Source organism: Oenanthe melanoleuca, chromosome 13, assembly GCF_029582105.1.
Source record: "Oenanthe melanoleuca isolate GR-GAL-2019-014 chromosome 13, OMel1.0, whole genome shotgun sequence".
Lineage (NCBI taxonomy): Eukaryota > Metazoa > Chordata > Aves > Passeriformes > Muscicapidae > Oenanthe > Oenanthe melanoleuca.
In genome coordinates, this window is record NC_079347.1 from 3,484,844 (window position 1) to 3,508,384 (window position 23,541).

Genomic DNA, 23,541 nt, shown 5'->3' on the forward strand with positions numbered 1-23,541 from the left:
GGGGAATTCCTGCTGTGCCCACCCTGATCTCCCCTGCCCAGCCTGAGGCTGTTCCCTCTCCTCCTGTCCCTGTTCCTGGAGCAGAGCCCCCCCCTCTGTCCCCTCCTGGCAGGGAGCTGTGCAGAGCCAGAAATTCCCCCTGAGCCTCCTTTTCCACCTCCACACTCACTCACCACACCCTTACCTAAATGCTTACCTTGTTCTTTGCCACAAGACTCAGCCTAATTTGGCCTCTCCTAAACCCAGCACAGCCACCATCAGCCAACACAGCTTTTATTCCTGACTCAGCTTCCAAGGAAGTTTCAGACTCGCTCTGGCCTCCACCATCTACATTTGCAAACTGCATCAGCAGAGGAGAAAATCCACAAGAAACTGATCCTGAGTGTCTTAACAAAACCAACCAGCACTGCTCCTTCCCAGAGTTAGCAGTTTCTCCTGTTTCCAGCCTCTGCCACATGGAAGAAAACCCAAAGTCAACACGGGGGCTTTATCCAAGTAACAAGTGGTAAGAGTTAAGGGCGTGATGAGAGCTGTCTGGAGGCTGCTCTGACTGGGAGACACAGTAAATCTTCTCAAGTTGTGACAAATGTCTTGGCTAATGCAGCCACACTCTATGTTTAAATCTCACTGAGATGTAATTTGACATTTGGGTTTACATTTTTCATTATAATTAAGAAACAAACTCCAGTCCTTGCTGATCTCTCCACAGGCTGAATTTGCACATGGAATTACCATCCCCAAGCCCCACAGCCAAATCAAAGGAAAACCACACATTCTTTCCAGTAGGGCTCTTGGGTTACAGAAATACACTCGAAGCACAGGGTGCATATTTCCAGGAGTCCAAAGGTGAGATGCTCATCTCTTGCTCAAGGAAATCCCTGTGGAATAGGGAACACAGAGATAACACGCTGCACCCTGGTGCTGCAAGATAAGAACCCAAACAGAGCAGCCCACAGCTGCACTTTTGATGGATGGAGGAGGAGAACTGAGGACAAGGAGCTGCCTCATGTGCCAACACACAGCACCTTCAGCAGCCAGTGTCTCCTGGATCCATTCCCAAGCAGGCTGTTCCCATTGCTCCCACTCCACACCTGGAAGGGCAGTGTGAGCCACGAGCAACCCAGAGCCACCAGGAACTCACTAATGCACAGCCACAAGCCCTGGCTGAGCCAGCTGCCCTCACTCAGCTGATGGGAGAGCAGCAGAGCACAGGCACCACCACTGTGAGCTCTGGAGGAGCTCTCAGCCAGTTCTGACCAGGATAACCCAGGCACTCCTGGATCCACAGAGCCCTTGGCATGCACAGCTCTCTGTGCAAAGCCAGAATCTGTGTCTGCAGCTCTGTGCTCCTGTGCTGCAGCCTGGCAGCACCAGCAGCTCAACACAGCTGGGTGAGCATTCCTGCAGCTCACTCTGCCAGCCAGCCCTGCCAGCTGAGGTGTGCAGAGGCAGGGGAGCAGGCTGCAGGAGCACTCAGAGGAGGAGCAGCAATGCAGGATTTGTTTCTGGGACCACCAGAATCAAATCAGGGGCTCCTTTAGGAGGGATGAAGACAGCTGGCACCTGGAGCTGGAGAGGGCTGTCCACTACAGCTGCCCCAGGGGAGGAGGAGCAGGGGTCACCCAAACAAGGTGAACAGAAAAAGGGAGCAGAGGCTGTCACAGAACCAGAGAATCATGGCATGGTTTAAATTGGAAGGGCCCTAAAGTCTCATCCAGTCCCACCCCTTGCCTTGACACCTTTCACTAAACCAGGCTCCCCCAAGCCCTGCCCAACAGGGATCCTGCCCTGGGTCTGGACAGGGATGGGGCAGCCTGCCCCTCTGGGCAGGTGTAAATCGAAAGGAGAGGTTCATCCTGGGGGTCAGGAGGCCAGGGAGCAGTGGGCTGGCCCAGGCAGGCTGTGACCCTCCTCCCCACACCCCAGCACCTGCTCTGAGCCTGGAGCAGAGCCCTCCTGAGCTCCCATCCTACCTGAATTACCTGATGGATCTCCCAGCCCAGGCTGTGCCTGGCTGCAATCACCCCACAGTCCCTGCCCTGAGATGCAGGGCAGCACCTCCCATCCCCAAACTGCTCCCAGAGCAAGGCTGCACCAACCCAGAACGGGCTCCCCACGCCTCACCTGCTCCAGCCTGACCAGCAGGAGCCTTGCCATGCTCAGTGCAGGAGCAGAGTGTGGCAGCAGCTGTGCTGGGATGGGACATGGAGCTCTGAGTGCAGACACACCCCCAAGGCCACACAGGCTGCCACACACAGCTCTGGCTCCCCACACAGCCTCTCTTCACTCCCCAAAACGCTGCTGGCCATGAGCAGCAGGCACAGAGGGCACAGATGGCCCTGGCTGCTCAGCAGGGCTGTGGGACTGTCACCCCACTGTGCCCCAGCACCCCAGGGACCCCCTCAGAACCAGCCAGAGCTCTGGCAGCGAGGCTTGCAAACGCATTCCAGAATAAAAACTAGCAGGGAGCTCTCTGCAGACCTCCAGAATCCCTTCCAGAGCTGAGGGAGCCTTTGGCACAGCAGCAGCACAGGGGGAGCAGGGGCCACACTGCTCTGCTCACACGAAACCCCAGCTCTACCAGACCCAGGCACGGCTGCCAAGGACTCCACAGACCTGGAAATGTGCAGCCTCTTGTCCTGCACTCTGCTCTTTCTGCCATGATTTCCTTTCAGCAGGGCAGAGCAGCGTGTTTGTGCTGGCCAGGCCTTCCCTCCTCCTCTGCGCCTCCACGCACGGGAGATCCAGCACTGCCTCAAATATTTAACCAAGGGATTAAAGGGTTCTCCTGGCAGGAGGCAGGAGCTGCCCACGGAGGGGGCTCTGCACGTTCCCTCTGTGTTATTTTTTATCCAAATTGTCTCACCGGCTCCCGGCCGTCCATGGCCTCCATCCAGAGCCGCCGCTCCTCCTCCGACAGCGCCTGCATGGTGATGACCCCGGGCCTGCAGAGGGAAAGGTGAGCTTCAAACAGGAGCAGGGGACAGGGAGGACAAGCTGCTGCCAGCCAGGCCCCAGCACCAGGACAGAAGGCACGGCCATCCCTGAGGGGCAGGAGCAGAGCCAGAGATCCACACGCCTTTGCTGGGGCTGGGGCTGGGGCAGCAGATGGGGACAGAGTGACAGAGTCCTGCTCTGGCCACAGCCAGGTCACCTGCACTGGGCTGGGCACTGCCACAGCAGGGGAGGCAGGAGGGGACAGGGAAGGGACAGGGAAGGTGACAGGGAAGGTGAGCAGGGAAGGTGGACAAGGGAAGGTGATTGAGGAAGGTGAGCAGGGAAGGTGACAAGAAAAGTGACAGGGAAGGTGAGCAAGGGAAGGTGACTGAGCAAGCAGAAACCCCACAGACCCCAGCCCCCAAGTCTCACCACCACGCCAAGCTCCAGGCTCACAGAGACCTTCAGCTGTGCCAAGCATTCCATCCCCACGGTGTCTGTGCCCTGTGGCTGTGCCAGCCTGTTCCCTGGGCTGTGCCCTGTGGCTGTGCCAGCCCCCTGTCCCTACCCTGCTGGTCCCTGTCCCCCCCAGCAGTGCAGGAGTCCCGGGGTGCTGCTCCTGCCCCAGCACTGCCACACACACCCTGCAGCCCTGAGCTGCCCTGCCGGGCCAACAAACAGCCCTGGCACTGCTCATGTGCTGCAATGAGAAGGGAAAGGCCAGGCCTGGGTGCTGCACACACACAGGAGCAGGGGACACTGGCACCAGCCCTGCCCCAGGGCCAACGCCACCCTCACACCCCTCAGCGATGCTGCACCTCTCCTGGACCCCTCCATGGAGGAGCCCACCCCAAACACCTGCTCTGGTCACGGGGACCAGCTGAGGATGGATCTGACATGACAGAGAGTTTGTACAGCCCTGGGGGAGAGCTGTGATCCCACAGCAGGGACTGGCATCCCAGTGACCCTGTCTGTGTGTCTGACACTGCCAGTGACCCTGTCTGTGTGTCTGGCATCCCAGTGACCCTGTCTGTGTGTCTGGCACTGCCAGTGACCCTGTCTGTGTGTCTGACACTGCCAGTGACCCTGTCTGTGTGCCTGGCACTGCCACAGCCCCAGTGACCCTGTCTGTGTGTCTGGCACTGCCAGTGACCCTGTCTGTGTGTCTGGCATCCCTGTGACCCTGTCTGTGTGTCTGGCACTGCCAGTGACCCTGTCTGTGTGTCTGGCATCCCAGTGACCCTGTCTGTGTGTCTGGCACTGCCCTGGCACAGCACAGGAACCAGGAACTCTGCTCTGAGCACAAACAGGGAAGGGGTTGGGACTGGGATTGGGATTGGGACTGGGACTGGGATTAAGGCTCAGGAGCTGCCAGCCCTGCAGAGTGCTCCACAGGGCACGTAGCCTCTGCTCAGTACCCAATCCCCAAAACCTGATAAAACCTGGGGATGGGGGATTTCTAACTTGAGCTTCCCAAGGGTGACTGAGCAGGAAGAGGTGAGCTGCACCAACACTCTGCACATGCCCTTTGGTCCTTGATAAGAGCCTGTAAGAAAATTAAACTTTCACAGGGGCTCTCAAGAGGGGGTTTGGCCCCTCTGCTGTGCTCTGTGGCACACACAGGGCAGGGGCTGAGGACTGTCCCTAGCCCCACTCACCCACCAGCCTCCTGCACACACACAGCAGCTCAGCACTGCCCCACCAGTGGAAGCTGTGCCCAGCTCCAAACCCAGACATAATGTGCTTGATCTCTGCTAATCCCATTGGTGAGTCAGTCAATACTCACCAGCTTAGTGGTTTGGAAGTTTACTCACTTTGGAGGGAAGAGGAAACCACTGAAACCATGGCCCCATCTGAGAGGGAGAACTGCACATCCACCAGCAGAGATGCTCCAAGCCCTGCACAGAGCTCCCTGCTGTGCAGGTACCAAGTGGCTCAGGAGCAGCCCTGGCACCTGGGGAGCTGCAGGGGCTGCTTCAGCCAGGGCTTAGGCCTGACTTTAAGCCAAGCTGCTGCTGAAGGCACAGACACCTCAGTCAGCCCTGGAAGGGCTCTAGCTCAGCTAGGGACACACAGGACAGAAAATACTGGGATTTCTGTCTCTTCAGCCAAGCCATTAGAACAGAGAAATGGAAACCCTCCCTTCATGGTGTGCTGGGCACTGGGCTCTGGCAGAGCAGGATCCCAGAGTGGCAGGGCTGGTATCTGGAGTGCCAGCTTCCCTCAGCACAGGGCTGAGAGGTGATAACAGCAAAAATGTTTGTTCTGCCTCTGAGCAGATAACAACTCCTCGGGCTTCACTTCAAAGCCAAACTTCTTTAACAGCATGAGGGGAGGGGCTGTGAAACTGAATCAAACCCCATTTCCATTGCAAATAGCTCTGCATCTCCTCCCCAGCTTTATTTGCCAGGACACCCATTGCATCACTTTCCTGAGCAGCAGCATCTTCCTGGCTGTGACAAATTTAAATGCACCCACACACTGCAGCTCACTCATGGTGGATGTGGCTGAGCCCAGGGGCTCTGTGTGCCCAAGCCAGGCCATGGCTGGCACTGCACCAGCCCCAGCCCTGCTGGGGGCACAGCCTGCAGAGCACCAGCCTCACAGGACCTGCTGCTTGGGGATATCTCCAGCACCAGCCATGGCCAAAACCCCACTCTGACATTCCCAAAACATCAGCAGAATGCATCTGTCCTTGTCCTCTCACCCAAAAATTTACCCCAAATACCAGGGGTCACTTACAAGATAATTATTTATAAGATAACATGTAATAAATACAGATTTTGCTGTGGGGCAGCTCCCACCTCCCAACACAGGATGCACCTGGAGCCAGGTGGAGCCAGCCCAGCTCAGGCAGCAACAGCTCCTGGTCAGCAGTGCCACAGTGTCACAGTGTCACAGTGTCACAGTGTCACAGTGTCACAGTGTCACAGTGCCACAAAGGCAGTGTCACCAGTGTCAGCAGTGTCACAGTGTCACAGTGTCACCAGTGTCATAGTGTCCCAGTGTCACAGTGTCACCAGGGCCATCAGTGTCACAGTGTCACCAGTGTCACCAGTGTCACCAGTGTCACAGTGCCAGCAGTGTCACCAGTGTCACAGTGTCACAGTGTCAGCAGTGTCACAGTGCCACAGTGTCACAGTGTCACCAGTGTCACCAGTGTCACAGTGCCACCAGTGTCACAGTGCCACCAGTGTCACAGTGTCACATTGTCACAGTGCCACAGTGTCACAATGTCAGTGTCACAGTGCCACCAGTGTCACCAGTGTCACAGTGCCAGCAGTGTCACAGTGTCACAGTGTCACAATGTCAGTGTCACAGTGCCACCAGTGTCACCAGTGTCACAGTGCCAGCAGTGTCACAGTGTCACAATGTCAGTGTCACAGTGTCACCAGTGTCACCAGTGTCACCAGTGTCACAGTGCCACAGTGCCACCAGGACCCTCCTGGACCTGTCTCCAAGGTGCACAAAGCTGAGCTCTTGTGGCAAACTGGACCAAGGAGCTGCAGATTCACTCCCAGGTGCTGCATCCCACACTTCCACCTGCAGGCACCAACCCCTTGGCCTTTTTCTGGGACACAAAGAGGGGAAGGGATATTGGGATCAGAAGAAATCAGTTTCTGAATGGAGTGAGTGTAGGAGGCTGAGATCAGAACACAACATGGCAAACACTTAATAAGAAAGAGTATTTTCAATATGCTGCAATCTAAAAATGGAAGATTTTTCCATATGAGACCACACAGGAAATTTGAATTTTCTCAATATTTCAGCTTTTGTGACAAATGGCCTGGCCTTAAGGAGCTGTGACTAAGCACAGTGAGAAAATGAGAAACTGCAATAGCTTTTCCTTCTTCCAGGAAAACAAACAAATAAGGAAAGCAATAGAGAGAGATAAGAACTTCCAACTGCTGCAGCAGCTTATCACAGCGAGACAATCTAAACTGCTGCTGAAACACACAAGAGTGCATCAGAGATGTTCCCAGCCCCACAGCAGCCCAGGCAGGAGCCCCTGGGCCAGATGTGGCCCCAAAATGTTGGTGAGCAAAGGTGGAATGAAGGGGACACTGAGCTCAGGAATTCTGGGTGTGCACCCAGAGCTCAGCACACCCTGCAGGGCTGGGGCCACCAAGGGGAGGGAGCCTCACCCCCCTGGGCCAGCCCAGCCCCTGTGCAGCCCCCAGGCCTTGCTCTAGAGTGTCTGAAAGGTGACACTGGCAGGGACAGGGACAGGCACTGCAGAGCTCCCTGCCCTGTGACCCAGCCAGAGCCAAGCCCTGCTTTTGGAAAGCTCCTGCTGCCCTAAGAGCCATCTGCACTGAGCAGCACTTGCTTCTGGCCCAGAGCAATGACCTACATTATCCTAAATGACACAGCTCTGTCATCACTCAGATGAGATCTCCTCCTCCCCAGGTTTTGTAAGACACTGGCTGCCATCCCTGCTCACCTTGTTTACAAACCTGATTTAATTCAGTTAATGAAAAAAGAGCATTACCAGTAAAACACAGCATCCATCACACTGGGGTGTATTTCAGCCAGGCCCTAGAACACCACTCTGGGGTTAATTCTTCTGTAACAACACAACACAATACCTGTAACTTGCTACACTGAACATGAGAACCATTTCCAAATGCCAGGGCCAGGTTGGATGGGGCTGGAGCAGCCTGGGATGGTGGAAGGTGTCCCTGCCCCTGGCAGGGCTGGAATGAGATGAGCCCTAAGGTCCAACAGGAACTATTCTGGGATTCTGTCACAAGGAAGCAATGCTGTAACAACAGACCAGGCTCCAGATTTTCAGCTTGGTAGTGCTGAATCATCCTTACAGGAGAAAAACCCACTTTTTTTTTTTTTTTTTTTTTTTTTCCCCCACCTAAGAAGGAGCAGCTCTTGGCTGGGTGTCCCTGCTGGCTGCAGTCCTGCAGCCTGGGCTCCCAAAGCCATTTCTGTGCAGCCCAGGCTGCCACCTCCAGGCTGTGCTGGGAGCTGTGACACAGCCAAGCCTGGCCAGGTGATCTCCAGCACCCCTGGCCCTGCTGGGGCCCACACCCACCCCAGGAAGGGGAGACAGCCTGGGCACATCCCAGCCTCCTTCAGCCATGGCAAAACTTGCTGTTTCCTCTTCCTCTTAAGCTCATCTTGGGAATACCCAATATTTTAGACACCTAATGACAAATTCTGATACCAAGTGAATGCAGAGCTGCTGCACATTGGGACAAAACAGCCTTTTCCTCCAGGTGTGTCCTGCTCTCTCAGGCAAATCCCTGCAGAATGGAGAAATTCCTCAGGTTCCCCTTCCTGTGCTATTCCTCTGCCATGATTTACATGGAGCACACAGATTTCTGGAGCAGCTCCTGATCCCAGGCCTGGCAGGCTCCAAACATCAAGGGAAGCTTCAGCTGCCTCTGAACACGCTGAAGAAAATTACTGTGGCTCCATTCTTCTTCTCCCACTTTTTTAGTTTGATTTTCACATTATAAAAAAATATCCTCAGGGCACAGCAAAAAAAAAAAAAAAAAAAAATTCCTGTGTCAGCAGTAATATTGCAACTTTCTGGAGAAAAGCAGAGTTGCAGAGTGGGAGGCAGCCCCAGGTTATCCCATCCCTCAGCCAGCACAGGCAGAGCTCCATCACCCAACCCCTCCCTGCCACTGCAACCCTGCTGAGGCACCAGGGGTTATCCCAGCTTTATTCAACACTCAGATCTTAATGAACTTGGGTTTTGCTGAGAGCTCCAGGGCATTCCTGCAGATGGGAGGAGAGCTGGACCACGGACAGGCTCACAGCCAGAACACACTGAGTGCCTTTGCAGCAGGTTTCTGTGAACCATGTGAACTTCTGCAGCTCAAACTCAGTGACTAACCCCTGTTGGAATAGCAAGAGCAGCCTGGCTTTCCTGTTTGTGTGTGTGAGCCATGCATGATGCTCACTGATATGGTAACAGCTCCCACTCCTGCCTGCCAGAGATTGAATCCACACATACCTCTGGCCCAGCTGCTGTGTGATAAGTCACAGCACAAGTGTTTTCCTTCTTCTGGAAAAAGGAGTGAAAGTGCCTGGAGGCAGAGCCAGGGGTCCAGTATCACCCATCCATGGTGAGCCAGCCACTCCAGCAGAAAATCTGACACTATTCCAACCACAGCCAGGGCTGGGAAGGGGCAGCACATCCCTCCCAGCACAGCCACAGAGCAGCCACAGGCTGGACCTGCTCACCTCGAGTGGCCAGAGTGCTCAAACACCCCAAAGTCAGAGAGACCTGAGTCAGAGAGACTTGTAAACCAAAGCAGCAATTCAATGCACGGAGCTGGAAAAGGTGTGATTGCATGGAATAATGTTTTCCACTCACACAGGGTGTGACTGAAGGACAGAACCTGCCCAGGAAGTGTCCCAAAGCTGAGAGCAGGAGCACAGCAGGGCCAGCAGAGCCCAGCAGGAGCACAGCAGGGCCAGCAGAGCCCAGCACAGCCCAGCTCAGCCCAGCACAGCCCAGCACAGCCCAGCACAGCCCAGCTCAGCCCCAGCACAGCCCAGCACAGCCCAGCTCAGCCCCAGCACAGCCCAGCACAGCCCAGCACAGCCCAGCTCAGCCCAGCACATCCCAGCACAGCCCCAGCTCAGCCCAGCACATCCCAGCACAGCCCAGCACAGCCCAGCTCAGCCCAGCCCAGCCCAGCACAGCCCAGCACAGCCCAGCTCAGCCCCAGCTCAGCCCAGCACAGCCCCAGCACATCCCAGCACAGCCCAGCTCAGCCCAGCCCAGCCCAGCTCAGCCCAGCTCAGCCCAGCTCAGCCCCAGCACAGCCCAGCACAGCCCAGCTCAGCCCCAGCTCAGCCCAGCTCAGCCCCAGCACAGCCCAGCACAGCCCAGCACAGCCCAGCACAGCCCAGCACAGCCCAGCTCAGCCCAGCTCAGCCCCAGCACAGCCCAGCACAGCCCAGCACAGCCCAGCACAGCCCAGCACAGCCCAGCTCAGCCCAGCCCAGCCCAGCCCAGCTCAGCCCAGCTCAACCCAGCTCAGCCCCAGCACAGCCCAGCACAGCCCAGCTCAGCCCCAGCTCAGCCCCAGCACAGCCCAGCACAGCCCAGCTCAGCCCAGCACAGCCCCAGCTCAGCCCAGCACAGCCCAGCTCAGCCCCAGCTCAGCCCAGCTCAGCCCAGCTCAGCCCAGCTCAGCCCAGCACAGCCCCAGCTCAGCCCAGCACAGCCCAGCTCAGCCCAGCTCAGCCCAGCTCAGCCCAGCTCAGCCCAGCACAGCCCAGCACAGCCCAGCACAGCCCAGCTCAGCCCCAGCACAGCCCAGCACAGCCCAGCACAGCCCCAGCACAGCCCAGCACAGCCCAGCACAGCCCAGCACAGCCCAGCTCAGCCCAGCTCAGCCCAGCACAGCCCAGCACTCACCGATCCACAGCCTCCACATCAAAGCAGAACCTCTTCTCTATGGAGTCTGTTTTCCTCCTGGTGCAGGATTTCAGGGTCACAGCTTCATCTTCCCCCTGGGCAGAGACAAAATCAGGTGAGCCAAAACCACAGGCCTGACCCCAGCACCCACTGCTGTCAAACCTGGGGGATCTGGCAGCATCACCCTGCTAAAAATCTGTTTATATCTCTGACAGGAGGATTTGTCCTTTTACCCTTTTTCAGTCCAAACCTTTGATGAGGAGCCTTCCCTTCAGGATGCCCACAGTCCAATCTGTGCACTAAGCACCACACAACCCATTCTTCCTGTGGGCAGGCAGTGCTGGACCACAACAAAATCAGCTTTATTTTCCACTGCTGAACAGCCCTCCCCAGAGCTGCTGGCAGTCTGCACTCCACGCTGTGTTTTTGGCAGCACTGTGCACACAAGGACTTTTAACAGGAGCAAACATGTCTTAAAATGTTTATTGTATAACAAAGCAATGACAAAACCACTCTCCCATCCAGGGAATGCCTCTCTGCATCCAAGCTGAGCTGGATTTCCACAGGGCTGAGCAGGGATGCAGCAGGATCTGTGAGCACTGCTGGCCTCTGCTGGAGGAACCCTGCCCCAGCCCTGCCAGCACAGACACTCCTGCAACTGTCAAATCCCACGGATGACTTCAGAGAAAATCAATTTTGAAGGAGTTCCTGGAGGCAGACACTTTTCTGGGCTCTCTGTGCTGTTCCTGATGACACCTTGGCTGACCACCCTGTTCCCTGACATCACCATTTTTCCAGGAAACATATTTAGAATCACTTAGGTTGGAAAAGACCTCCAAGATCACAGAGCCTGAAAGTTGCCCAGAACAGCCAAGCCCGCCTCTCATCCCTGTCCTCACGTGCCACAAGTCCATGTCCATTAAATCCCCCAGGGAGGGTGACTCCCTGGTTCTTACCCATGAATCCTCCCCAGTGCCACCACCACCCAGCTCCTGACAGCCAGCACATCCCACCACACAGTCCTGCCCATCTCCCTGACCTCTCCATGAGAGCAGCACTTTTCCTGCTGCACTGGGGCCCCCAGCCCCTCCTGCCTGCTGCCCATGCTGCAGGCACTGCTCCTCTCTTGGGACTCTCAACCTGCCCTGCTTTGGGGGAGAATTCCTAATTCCTGCCTGGCTGCTCTCTGATGTGCTGCCATGGTTTCTGACTCACCAGTAACTCTCCTGTCCCAGACAGAGGAGCCAGCACAGACCCAGGAGGGCAGAAGAGCTCCCTGCAGGCTTCTCCCTGCCCCTGGAGCCCCATCCAGCACAGGGCTGTCCCACTCTGCCCAGCCCCTGTGCACAACTCAGGGAATGCTCTGCCCCACACCAGCAATGCCCAGGGGCTGAGTGCCCATGGCCCACGAGTGGTGGCTCTCCTCCTGCAGCACCTCTCACCTGTTATCAAAGCAAAACTTCACCTGCTCCACTCAGGAACAGATGGCAACCATGGCAAAGCACACACAGATCTGCATTAACAACATAACTACAATATAACTAAACAGGTGAAAAAGAGTTTTTCTGGGGTTGTGTCAGACAGACATATGATATTTAAACTTAATACATTAACTGAAGTCACTTAAACACTTATTTTAAATTGGCTAATTGACAAACCTGTACTACTAAAAGCAAGCAAAAGCATAATCATAACACATAACTGAACTTGTGCTGCTCCAGCCAGACCCCAGAAGTGCAGCAGTGCAGCCCCAAGCCCCATGTGGGGCTGCCCCATGCTCAGATGTCCGTGGTGCTCACCCTGGCAGAGCCTGGCAGCATTCCATGGCAGGCTGGGGCAAGCCCCAAGTGCCAGCACAGCCCTGGAGCTGCTGGGAGAGCCCTGCCATGGGAAGGGACCAGACAAAACACACTACAGCCACTGAAGATTACAGGCTGGGATATGCTAATGCTGAGCTATAATGAAGATGCTCCAAGGCAAGAGGAAATTAATTTTAGAAGCTTCCCTGCCCTGTGCCAGCAGGAAGCCAGTGGGAGCCTGTCCAGCTGCCCAGGCTCTCCCCAGCTGGGAGCACTGTGGAGGGGCCTCTTGCTCCTGCAGCACAGAGCAGCAAAGCCAGCCCTGGAGCCAGCCCTGGGAGCACTGGACACAGCATCCTCACACCCACTGCTCCCCCAGGGCCAAGGGGAGCTCCAGCCTCTGCTGTGGCTCTGTCCAAAACAAAACAACTTCACTGGCCAAGTCACAGATCATCAGAGACTCAGGATGGTTTGGGTGGAAAGGGCACTGAGAGCTCATCTTGTTCCACTCTGCCATGGGCAAGGACACTTCCACTGCACCAGGCTGCTCAAACTCCATCCAACCTGGCCTTGGACAAGTCACAGGCACTGGAGCAGGAGCAGAAGAATGAGCAGGTTCTCTGGTCCATGCCTTGGAGCAGGAATGAGGGACTGGAATGGGAGCAGGCACCCATGGAGCTGGAGTGTGGTGGGTGCACGTGGCTGGCAAAGACCTCTGGGCTCTGGGGTTCCTGTCTTTCCTTTCTCAAACCAGCTGCCAAGTTCATTCCCTGGGTCCAGCCCACTCAGCCTGCAATGAATGTGACCCACTTCACTGCATTTGTGTCACCTTGCCAAAAAGGTGGCACAGTTTGAGCCCTGGGACAGCCTGCAGTGCCAGGTGCTGCCTGGCAGAGCCCAGCCCTGCTCCCTGCCAGGACTCACCCCTTCTGCTCCCTGCCAGGACTCACCCTTGTGCTCCCTGCCATCCCTCTCCCCTGCTCCCTGCCCTCCCTCTCCCCTGCTCCCTGCCATCCCTCTCCCCTGCTCCCTGCCATCCCTCTCCCCTGCTCCCTGCCATCCCTCTCCCCTTCTGCTCCCTGCCATCCCTCTCCCCTGCTCCCTGTCATCCCTCTCCCCTCCCCTGCTCCCTGCCATCCCTCTCCCTCTCCCCTGCTCCCTGCCATCCCTCTCCCCTGCTCCCTGCCATCCCTCTCCCCTGCTCCCTGCCATCCCTCTCCCCTGCCATCCCTCTCCCCTGCTCCCTGCCCTCCCTCTCCCCTCCCTGCTGGCAGCACTTACCCCTTTTCCTCCTGATTTCTGGTCGAAGGGCACCATGGTGATGCGCTTGGACTCCCTCTGGTAGGTGCAGTAATGCTTCACCCAGGAGGTCCCAAAGTGCCCTGAGGAGCAAGCACAGGCTCATGTCCCAGTGCCCCACATCACACCCTGCTGTGTTTAACCATCACTTCACATCCTGGACCTAAAACACTTCTCTGAGGCACTGCCAGTGATTCCCCCTGGCTGCTGCTGAATCCCCACTGGGCCAGTCCCTGTTTCCAGGGGTTCTGAACCTGCTGGATCAGCCTTGGTGCCCCGTCCTGCCCAGCCCTTCCCAGGCTCCCACCCCACTCACGCTTCTCCTGCACGTAGAGATAGCCCTCCATGGTGTAAGGGCTGATGTTTTTGTGCTCATGGGGGTTCTCCTTCATCTTCTTCATCAGAGCTTCCACCTCTGACCTGGTCCCCTCAAAGCGGTTTCTTGTCTGCAAACCAGAACAGGAATGTTTTCTGCACTGGGGTGGGGATGGGTCCCCACAGCCCTGTGGGAAATGGGACTGGGGAGCTCAGGGCAGCCACAGGGCAGCTTTGTTTCCTGGGCCTGGGTTAAGCTAAAGCAAAATGATTACAACAATTGGCAAAGCCTTCCAGAACTTTAAGGGGGCTTAAAACAGAAGGAGAGTGATTTTTGACATGGGTGGATAGTGCTAGGACAAGGGAAATGGATTTAAACTAAAAGAGGAGAGACTTAGATTGGATATTAGGAACAGAGACACCCAGGGCACAGGGACACCCAGGGCACAGGGACACCCAGGGCATGGGACACCCAGGGAACAGGGACACCCTAAACACAGGGAAACCCAGGGCACAGGGACACCCAGGGTATGGGACACCCAGGGTATGGGACACCCAGGGCACAGGGACACCCAGGGAACAGGGACACCCAGGGCACAGGGACACCCAGGGCATGGGACACCCAGGGAACAGGGACACCCTAAACACAGGGAAACCCAGGGCACAGGGACACCCAGGCACAGGGACACCCTAAACACAGGGAAACCCAGGGCACAGGGACACCCTGGCACAGGGACACCCTGGCACAGGGACAGCCAGGGCACAGGGACACCCTGGCACAGGGACACCCTAAACACAGGGAAACCCAGGGCACAGGGACACCCAGGGTATGGGACACCCTGGCACAGGGACACCCAGGGAACAGGGACACCCCGGCACAGGGACACCCAGGTCACAGGGACACCCAGGGCACAGGGACAGCCAGGGTATGGGACACCCAGGGAACAGGGACACCCAGCACACTCACATTCTGGATGCTGATTGTCAGCTCTGTTTTGAAATCACTGAAGTCCTTAGCGAGCTCGTAGCCATGGTGGTAGAATGTGAACAGCCCCTGCAGAAAGGCCAGCAGCTAATTGGGGAAAAGCAGATGGAGATGGTCAGTGGAGAGGCAGAGCTGCCCCCAGAGCCAGCCCTGCTGAGGGGAGGGGGCCCTGCAGGGACAGGGGCTGTGGGTGAGGCTGGACCCCCTGCCCTGCCCTGCCAGGGCTCCCTGTGACCCCTGTCTCACACAGCACCCAGCTTTGTGCAGGCTGGGATGGGCTGAGCTCACTTACAGGTTCCACAAACTCAAACATCTTCCTCTCCTGCACCTCCTGCACCTTGAAGACATATTCCAGGGACACCTCGTAGAAGTGCTGCCGGACCAGATCCACCTGGCTGTCTGCCTGCAGGGGTGGGGGGAAACAGCAGCTCAGGATGACCCCAAACAGCAAACCCAGGAATGACAGAGCTCTGCTGGGAACACCCCAAACAGCAAACCCAGGAATGACAGAGCTCTGCGGGGAACACCCCAAACAGCAAACCCAGGAATGACAGAGCTCTGCTGGGAACACCCCAAACAGCAAACCCAGGAATGACAGAGCTCTGCTGGGAACACCCCAAACAGCAAACCCAGGAATGACCAGAGCACACCTGGGAACACCCCAAACAGCAAACCCAGGAATGACCAGAGCACATCTGGCTCTGCTGGGAACACCCCAAACAGAGCAAACCCAGCCCCAGCCCCAGTCCCAGCCGGACAGAGGGCACAGCAGTGAACATAAACCTGATCCACATGGGCAGGCTCTTCCTCCAGCTGGGAAAATGGGTGGTGACTCCTGTTCTCACCTCCCCAACAGCTGGGGAGCAAACATGCAGCAGAGGTGAGAAAATGGAAATCATTATGGGCTTGGCAAGAAAAGGCAACTCTCCCTTTTCTGGAAAGCACATCCCCTTGCCAGGGATGCCAGATCCACATTTCACAGCTCCACACTGAATCCTCTCTCCAAGGTCACCCCTTGGTGGGGTCTGAGCCACACAAACCACAAACAGCTCCCAGTGGCACAGGGGAACAGGAACCAGCCCCTGGACTGGGAGCTGCTTCCAGCAGGATGCAGGCTCCTCCTGCTCCACCTCCTAAAATGCTGCTGTTAATCAGTAAATACATGGAAATACACTGGCTGGCTGCTGTGCAGCTCAGGGAAGGGTGGAGGGAGATGCAGCTCACTCAGAGGATGCCTTGGTCAGAAATGGCCCATGAGAGAAAAGTTTCTGTGTTCAACAGCTGCATATATGTCTTTTGTTTTTGTGAATGGGAACATTTAATTCTGCATACGAGTAATTCATAAGCTGAGATGTGTAGAATTTGTGTAATAAATCCACAGAGAATGTAACAGGCACACTGCCTGTCAGTCAGGGTCTGAGGGAGATGCCACCAGATGGCACCAGCAGCCAGCACTGCTCCAGGGCACTGCAGAGCACCCAGCACAGAGCACAGCACAGAACAGAATCCTGCACAGAACACAGCACAGCACCCAGCACAGAGCATAGCACAGAGCACAGCCCAAACAGAGTCCTGCACAGAACACAGCCCAAACAGCACCCAGCACAGAGCACAGCACAGAACACAGCACAGAGCACAGCACAGAGCACAGCACAGGGCACAGCACAGGGCACAGCACAGGGCACAGCACAGGGCACAGCCCAAACAGAGTCCTGCACAGAACACAGCCCAAACACAGCACAAGCACAGCACAGAGCACAGCACAGAGCACAGCACAGAGCACAGCCCAAACACAGCACAAACACATCCTGCCCAGAACACAGCACAGAGCACAGCCCAAACAGAGCACAGAGCACAGCACAGAGCACAGCACAGAGCACAGCACAGAGCACAGCACAGAGCACAGCACAAACACAGCACAAACAGCACCCCAAAAACATCCCAAACACAGCACAGAACACAGCCCAAACATACCCCAAACAGCATCCAGCATCAGAACACATCCTGCACAGAATCCTGCACAGAATCCCATGCTACATCCCAATCAGAATCCCAAACAGAATCCTGTGCTGCATTCCACATACATCCCAAACACAGCCCAAACAGCCTCCAGCACAGAACACATCCTGAACACATCCCAACCACAATCCAGCACAGAACACATCCCAAACACAGCCCAAACAGCATCCAGCATCAGAACACATCCTGCACAGAATCCCAAACAGAATCCCATGCTGCATCCCAATCAGAATCCCAGCCAGAATCCTGAGCTGCATCCCAATCAGAATCCCAAAATCCCAACCAGAATCCCGTGCTGCATCCCACACACAGCCCACTCTGCCTCCCCCACAGCCCCTCCAGGCAGCCCCACAGGGCCAGGCTCTGCCCAGGGCACAGGGTCACAGCTCTGACAGCCACCAGTGGATCCTTCCCCCCACAGCCAGAATTCCTCCCCTCCCATGCCCCACATCAGCATCTCAAACACAATCCAAACCAAGGTTTAGTTTGGGACCTAAACTAAACCAGACTAAACCAGAGTGTCATTTAAAAGCCACCACTCCACGTGGCTGCCTCCCCATGGGAAGTTATTTACAAAGCCAAGGCTGGCTTGCAGGCACCTCTGGCCAGGCTCTGTGCCCTCCTCAGCCCTGATCACCTGTGCCACAGGTATTGCTGCTCTCAAGCCCCCAGCTCTGCTGGGCACAGGAGCCCCACTCCCACCAGTGCCCCCAGTAAGGGACCAGCAGCACACCAGCACCATGAGGCAAGGACACACATCCTGCAGCACCAGCCAGCTCTGGGCCAGCACAAAGAGCTCCAGACTGGAAAGAAGTGACTGAAAACTCAGCACAGTCATGCAGCAGCAGCACTTGTCACCACAGCTAAGCACATCCTGAATCACTGATGGCTCTCAGGGAGTTCAGGGCACTGAGCCCCATCCCTCCTCCCTGGAGCACTGAGCAGAGCAGCAGCAGAGGAGACCAGGCATCCATGATCTGTGCTGGCACATGGGAAGCCTGCAGCAGAACCAGTTCCTCTCTGTTACACTCTTTAATTACAAACCCTCTCTCCTTTTTGATTGCTATCCATTCTGGGATCTCTCTGATTTACTCACCAACACAGCCCTGTATCCTTTCATTACTGGAAAAGGGGAAAACCCAGCACCCACAGCCAGAATGAGGGGAAAAATGAATTTACAGCCAGGAGAATCATTGTTATAAACTGTGTGAGGCACTCAGAAAGCTCTCCACAGTCACAGCCAGACAGGGAAACTCAGAGGTTGCTCTCACCTCCTGAAGCTGGGATTCTTTCTTCTTGGAAGACAAGTTCAAGTGCTTTTCTAGGACACCACAGTACTTCTCAGTCTCCTTGTCATATTTCTTTTTGGCATCCTACAAGACAGAACACAAGTGTGACACTGAACACAAGGGCCCCAGAGTGGCTGTGACAGCATCCTGTGGCACTGGGCAGGATGGCAGCCCAGGTGGGAGCCAACAGCACCTGGGGGCAGCAGCTGGAAGCAGGGGAAGCTGCTTTTATCTGCCAGCATCAGGAAAGCAGCTCATGCTGCCAAAACCCAAGGCTTGAGGGAACCCCTCCTCTACTCCTGAGGCACAGGGCTTGGTAAAACATCCAGGTCCAAAAACAACAGAGCCAGGAAAGTGCTTTCTAAGCAGAACACGGTCACAGTTCCACATCCCACTCCTTCTTTCTCCTCTGACATGTGGGACAATGGCACAGGTTGGCTGTGGCACCAGTGTTAAGGATGCCAAGTTCACTTTCCTTTGCAGCTCTCATGCCAGCCTGGCCACCCCAACACACCTGCACCAAACCCAGGCCAGCAGCTGCCCAGGTCCATTCTGGGCTCTCCTCTCTGCTCTGTTTCCAGCTGCACGGGCCAGGCTGGGCACTGCTGCCATGCAGACACAGCCCTGGGTGCTGGCATCAGCTGCCTGCAGGCAGCAGCAGGTTGTTATAACAACAGGGGAGCCACAGACAGTGGTTTTCATTTCAGAACAAAGGCAGGAAAGAAGGAGGGGGGGCCAGGCTGTGTCACAGCCACCCTCAGCCACACCAGTGCTTCTCAGAGCTCCCTGCAGCCCCCAGCCATGCTCTGGGTGGGGAGTGCAGGAAAGTCTGAGCCCCTCCAAGAAAATCCTAATTCTTCCCTGGAGTAAGGAAAAAAGTTCACTTCAGCTGGCATGGAGCTTTTTGCCCTTGGCACGTTATTTGGTTGTGGTTGAACTTGGAACACTGAGGCACTTCCCAGGAGCTGCATCACCCCATGCCCACCCCAGAGCAGCTCACCCTGCAGTGTGCCAGCCCCTGGCCAGCAGCACAGTGCTCCTGCCATGCCCAAACCCACCCTGCAGTGTGTGCCAGCCCCTGGCCAGCAGCTCACCCTGCAGTGTGTGCCAGCCCCTGGCCAGCAGCTCACCCTGCAGTGTGTGCCAGTCCCTGGCCAGCAGCACAGTGCTCCTGCCATGCCTGAGCCCACCCTGCAGTGTGTGCCAGCCCCTGGCCAACAGCACACAGCTCCTGCCATGCCCAAACCCCCCTGCAGTGTGCCAGCCCCGTGCCAGCCCCGTGCCAGCCCGTGGCAGTGCCTGCCTTACCTTGGCAGCCCCAATCTGCTCCTTGCGGAATTTCTCCAGCGGTGTGATCAGCACCTCGCTGGCGTTCTCGATCTGGGGGCAGGCACAGGCACAGCTCAGCTCTGCTGCTCCACAGCCTGTGCCATGGAAAGCCCCCCACAGCCCCCAGGCCCCCACAGGCTGCCCCCTCCAAACCTGTGAGCCCCCAGCAGCAGCTGTGTGCTGTGTGCTCTCCACAGCAGGGCCACTCCTGATGCTTTCCAAGCGTTTCCCCTCCCAGCCCACGCTCTCCCTCCCCTGCCCTCCCCTGCAGCTGCAGCCAGGCTGTGGAGCAGCAGTGGGGCTGCAGCCACTGTCCCTGGTGTCCTGGCTGTGCCCACCCTGCCCCAGCACAGTCGGGGCCGTACCATGCGCATCCGCTCGTCCTCCAGGTTCCGCAGCACCGTGGCAAACTCCTGCAGAGACTTGGCTGCAAGGACACAGTCAGCACTTAACACTGCACAGGCACTGAGGGGTTTTGTCCGTGTCTGGGTGGGGTTTGGGTTTTATTATCTTTGCTCTCTCCCTAGAAAGGCTCCTGCTGCCTACAGAAGCAACAGGCAGCAGAGCATCCCCAGGACCGGCTTCCTCCTGCAGAGCAGCATCCTCAGCTCACAGCTGCCCTCCCCAGCATCAGCCAGCACTGGCTGCAGCCATGCCCAGCACACGAGGGGCAGCTCCCCAGCATGGGCACAGCACCAGGGAGACCTGGATGAGGAGCTGTTTCTGCTGAGAGACTGGGCACAAAGAAACCAGCAAAGTTAAATCAGGGCTAAAGCTTCTTTGCTCTCCTGGCTCCAGATGATGTGCACAATAAGCTCTGAAAGTTCAGCTGGGGCAGGAGCAGGATGAGAGAGGGAAGAGGGTGAAGGCACTGCCCTGTGCCAGGAGAAGCTCCCTGCCAGAGCCAGGCTCAGCTCAGGGAGCAGTGCCAGGTTCAGCTCAAGGAGAACTGCTAAGCTCAGCTCAGGGAGCAGTGCCAGGCTCAGCTCAGGGAGCACTGCTAGGCTCAGTTCAGGGAGCACTGCCAGGCTCAGCTCAGGGAGCACTGCTAGGCTCAGTTCAGGGAGCAGTGCCAGGCTCAGCTCAGGGAGCACTGCTAGGCTCAGTTCAGGGAGCAGTGCTAGGCTCAGCTCAGGGAGCAGTGCCAGGCTCAGCTCAGGGAGAAGTGGCAGGCTCAGCTCAGGGAGCAGTGCTAGGCTCAGCTCAGGGAGCAGTGCCAGGCTCAGCTCAGGGAGCACTGCTAGGCTCAGCTCAGGGAGCAGTGCCAGGCTCAGCTCAGGGAGCACTGCTAGGCTCAGCTCAGGGAGCACTGCTAGGCTCAGTTCAGGGAGCAGTGCTAGGCTCAGCTCAGGGAGCACTGCTAGGCTCAGTTCAGGGAGCAGTGCTAGGCTCAGCTCAGGGAGCAGTGCCAGGCTCAGCTCAGGGAGAAGTGGCAGGCTCAGCTCAGGGAGCAGTGCTAGGCTCAGCTCAGGGAGCAGTGCCAGGCTCAGCTCAGGGAGCACTGCTAGGCTCAGTTCAGGGAGCAGTGCCAGGCTCAGCTCAGGGAGCAGTGCCAGGCTCAGCTCAGGGAGCACTGCTAGGCTCAGCTCAGGGAGCACTGCTAGGCTCAGCTCAGGGAGCACTGCTAGGCTCAGTTCAGGGAGCAGTGCTAGGCTCAGCTCAGGGAGCAGTGCCAGGCTCAGCTCAGGGAGCACTGCTAGGCTCAGCTCAGGGAGCACTGCTAGGCTCAGTTCAGGGAGCACTGCTAGGCTCAGCTCAGGGAGCAGTGCCAGGCTCAGCTCAGGGAGCAGTGCTAGGCTCAGTTCAGGGAGCAGTGCTAGGCTCAGCTCAGGGAGCAGTGCTAGGCTCAGCTCAGGGAGCAGAGCCAGGCTCAGCACTGCTGAGTGCCTCAAGCACAGGATCTGTGCCCCAGCAGCAGAGCACAGCCCCTTGCAGTGCAGCCAGCCCCCAGATTCTCCTCTGCAGAGCTAAGCACCCAGCTAGCTGGGATGGCTGCAGACCATCCAGACCAGGCAATCTTCTCCCTCTCCAGCCTGGGACAGATTTAAGCCAAGAAGCAGCCGCTGGCTCGCAGGGCAGGCCGTGCTGCTGCTGAGCCCAGGCTGGTCCTGGCCCTGGTGCCTCCTGAGCGTTCCCTGCCCGGCAGGGCTGCAGCAGAGCAGGACTCACCGATGCAGATCTCGTCGTCCGTCTCGGCGTCGCCGATGCAGCGGAACTTGAACTCGTTGAGGGAATCGGCGAATTTGCGCTTGGCAGCCGACAGGTCTGGGAGAGAGGGGCAGAGCAGGGCTGGGAAGGTGCCCAGCAGCACACACACCAGCCCAGGCAGGAAACACCCACCCTGGCACCAGGGCAGCCCCAGAGCGCTGCCCCACCCCAGGGACGCTGTGGGGACCCCAAAACACCCCGCAGGAGATGAAACCTCTAAACACCAAAAGAGCCACCAGAGCTCGGAGCCAGAGCAGCAAAGGTGACACTCAGTGGCACTGCCCCCGGAGATGGCAGCCCTGCCACGCTCCTGCCCTGCTGGGGGAAGGCAGCAGCACTGAGCTGTACTGCTCCCCAGGCTGCAGCCCTGCCCCAGCTCTGGATCCTATTAAGTTCTTACTGGCAGTGACCTGAGTGGATCCAGGATTGGCTTTTCAGAGCTGGCACACACAGCCAGTCCTGGGCACCGTGGGGCTGCCAGCACTGCCAGAGTGAGCAGCACACAGTGCTCACTGCCCCGTGCATTTCTTCACCCAAAGCCCAAAATTCCACGGGCTTTTCCCTTTCCCAGCACGGTGGAAAGTGTGTGTGCACACAAAGGCTGTTTCCTCCTCTCAGACACCAAGAGCCAAGAGATAACCACGGCACAGTCCAAGTTGTGCCCTCCCCATGGGATAAGGGAGCTGGCAGCTTCCTGCAAGCACTAAAGCTGTTTTCCCAGTCCTGCTGCTGACAGCCCTGGGTTAATCCTGCCCAGCTCAGTCCTGGCTGCCTTCACACAGCTGCTTCCTAAGGCAGCAGGAAATCACCCAGCCAAGGCAGGGGAATCCCCAGGAGCTTTCCCAGTGGAAAAGTACAGAGGGGGCTTCTCCAAGGAGAAGGTTCACATAAAACAGGATTTGCACTTTGCTCCCTGGAGGATGGAATGAGCATGGCTTTCACACCCTTCCCGTGCCAGGAGTCTCCACTGGCACCTACAGAAGCAAGACATGTTTTTGGGGAAACTCCCCAGGTGCTCCTGGCCAGGGTTGAGAAGAGGGACTCGGGAGGGTGGGAGGGTTTGTTCCAGCCCAGCACAGGGCTGAGCAAAGGGCACTGGGACAGCTCTCCCTGCTCCTCTCCTTGCCTGTGCTGGTGTCAGCAGCAGAGCAGCCTCCTTCCCTCCCCAGGGCTTGCTGGAGCAGCCCCAGGGCTCAGGGACCCCCAGCCAGCCCCTCCTGCAATAACCCACCCTGCCCTGCAACAGCCTCAAAGATTATGTTAGTGATGTTAATGATGTTAGTGATGTTAATGATGTTAATGGTGTTAATGATGTTAATGATGTTAATGATTTGTCCTCCTCCCCAGCCCCTGCTGGCCCCCAGCCCCCCGAGCCCCTGGCCACATTCCAGGTGCCACATCCCCACCTGAGCCAGCCTGATGTGCCCCCCCAGGCTGGGCAGGACCCCAGAGCTGAGGCTGCTGCAGCACAGGGGTGAGCCCTGGGGGCACCTGGGGCAGGGTCACCCTCCCCAGCTCCACCCTCTCCTCCCCCTGAGAGTGAGGAGCAGCTCAGGGCTCTGGACCAGGCACAGCAAAGCCAAGAAGCCTTTGGAGCCAGCAGCACTGACAGCAGTGGCCCAGGGTGCTTATAAATAGTCCAGGGAGAGGGAGATAACTCCTGGAGTGACAGTGATAAAGGGTAAAATTAGCAGCAGGATCAGCCAGAAAGGGAGAGAGGGGCAGCCATGCCCACCCTGTGGGGCCCCTGGGCCACTGTCAAACCCACCCATGCCCCAGTGTCACCTCTTCCTAAACCTGGACAATACCCTGCAGTGGAAGCAGGAAGGCACAGGGAGAACAGGGCAGCCCCTGAAGAGCCTCAGCCCCTGAGGGTTCCTCTTCCCCAGGGCTGGGAACAGCCAAACCCAAAATCCTGCAAAGGCTCAACAGAATCTGCTGCAAAACCACCCAGACACTGCACGTGAG

At 57.2% G+C, this 23,541-nt stretch overlaps 1 protein-coding gene across 3 annotated transcripts in view; it reads right to left on the reverse strand.

Annotated features, from left to right (window-relative positions):
* The window catches only part of ARHGAP26 (Rho GTPase activating protein 26), a 104,084-nt gene that overhangs the window by 64,729 nt on the left and 15,814 nt on the right, over positions 1–23,541 (reverse strand). For all 3 annotated transcript variants that reach the window (XM_056502578.1, XM_056502577.1, XM_056502579.1), the window contains exons 2-11: positions 21,535–21,630; positions 19,731–19,792; positions 19,345–19,416; positions 18,019–18,120; positions 15,021–15,131; positions 14,711–14,815; positions 13,745–13,874; positions 13,411–13,511; positions 10,331–10,425; positions 2,867–2,945 (exon numbers count right to left, since the gene is read on the reverse strand). In XM_056502578.1, coding sequence (XP_056358553.1) covers positions 2,867–2,945; positions 10,331–10,425; positions 13,411–13,511; positions 13,745–13,874; positions 14,711–14,815; positions 15,021–15,131; positions 18,019–18,120; positions 19,345–19,416; positions 19,731–19,792; positions 21,535–21,630 — 953 coding nt within the window. The remainder of the gene's footprint in view (positions 1–2,866; positions 2,946–10,330; positions 10,426–13,410; positions 13,512–13,744; positions 13,875–14,710; positions 14,816–15,020; positions 15,132–18,018; positions 18,121–19,344; positions 19,417–19,730; positions 19,793–21,534; positions 21,631–23,541) is intronic.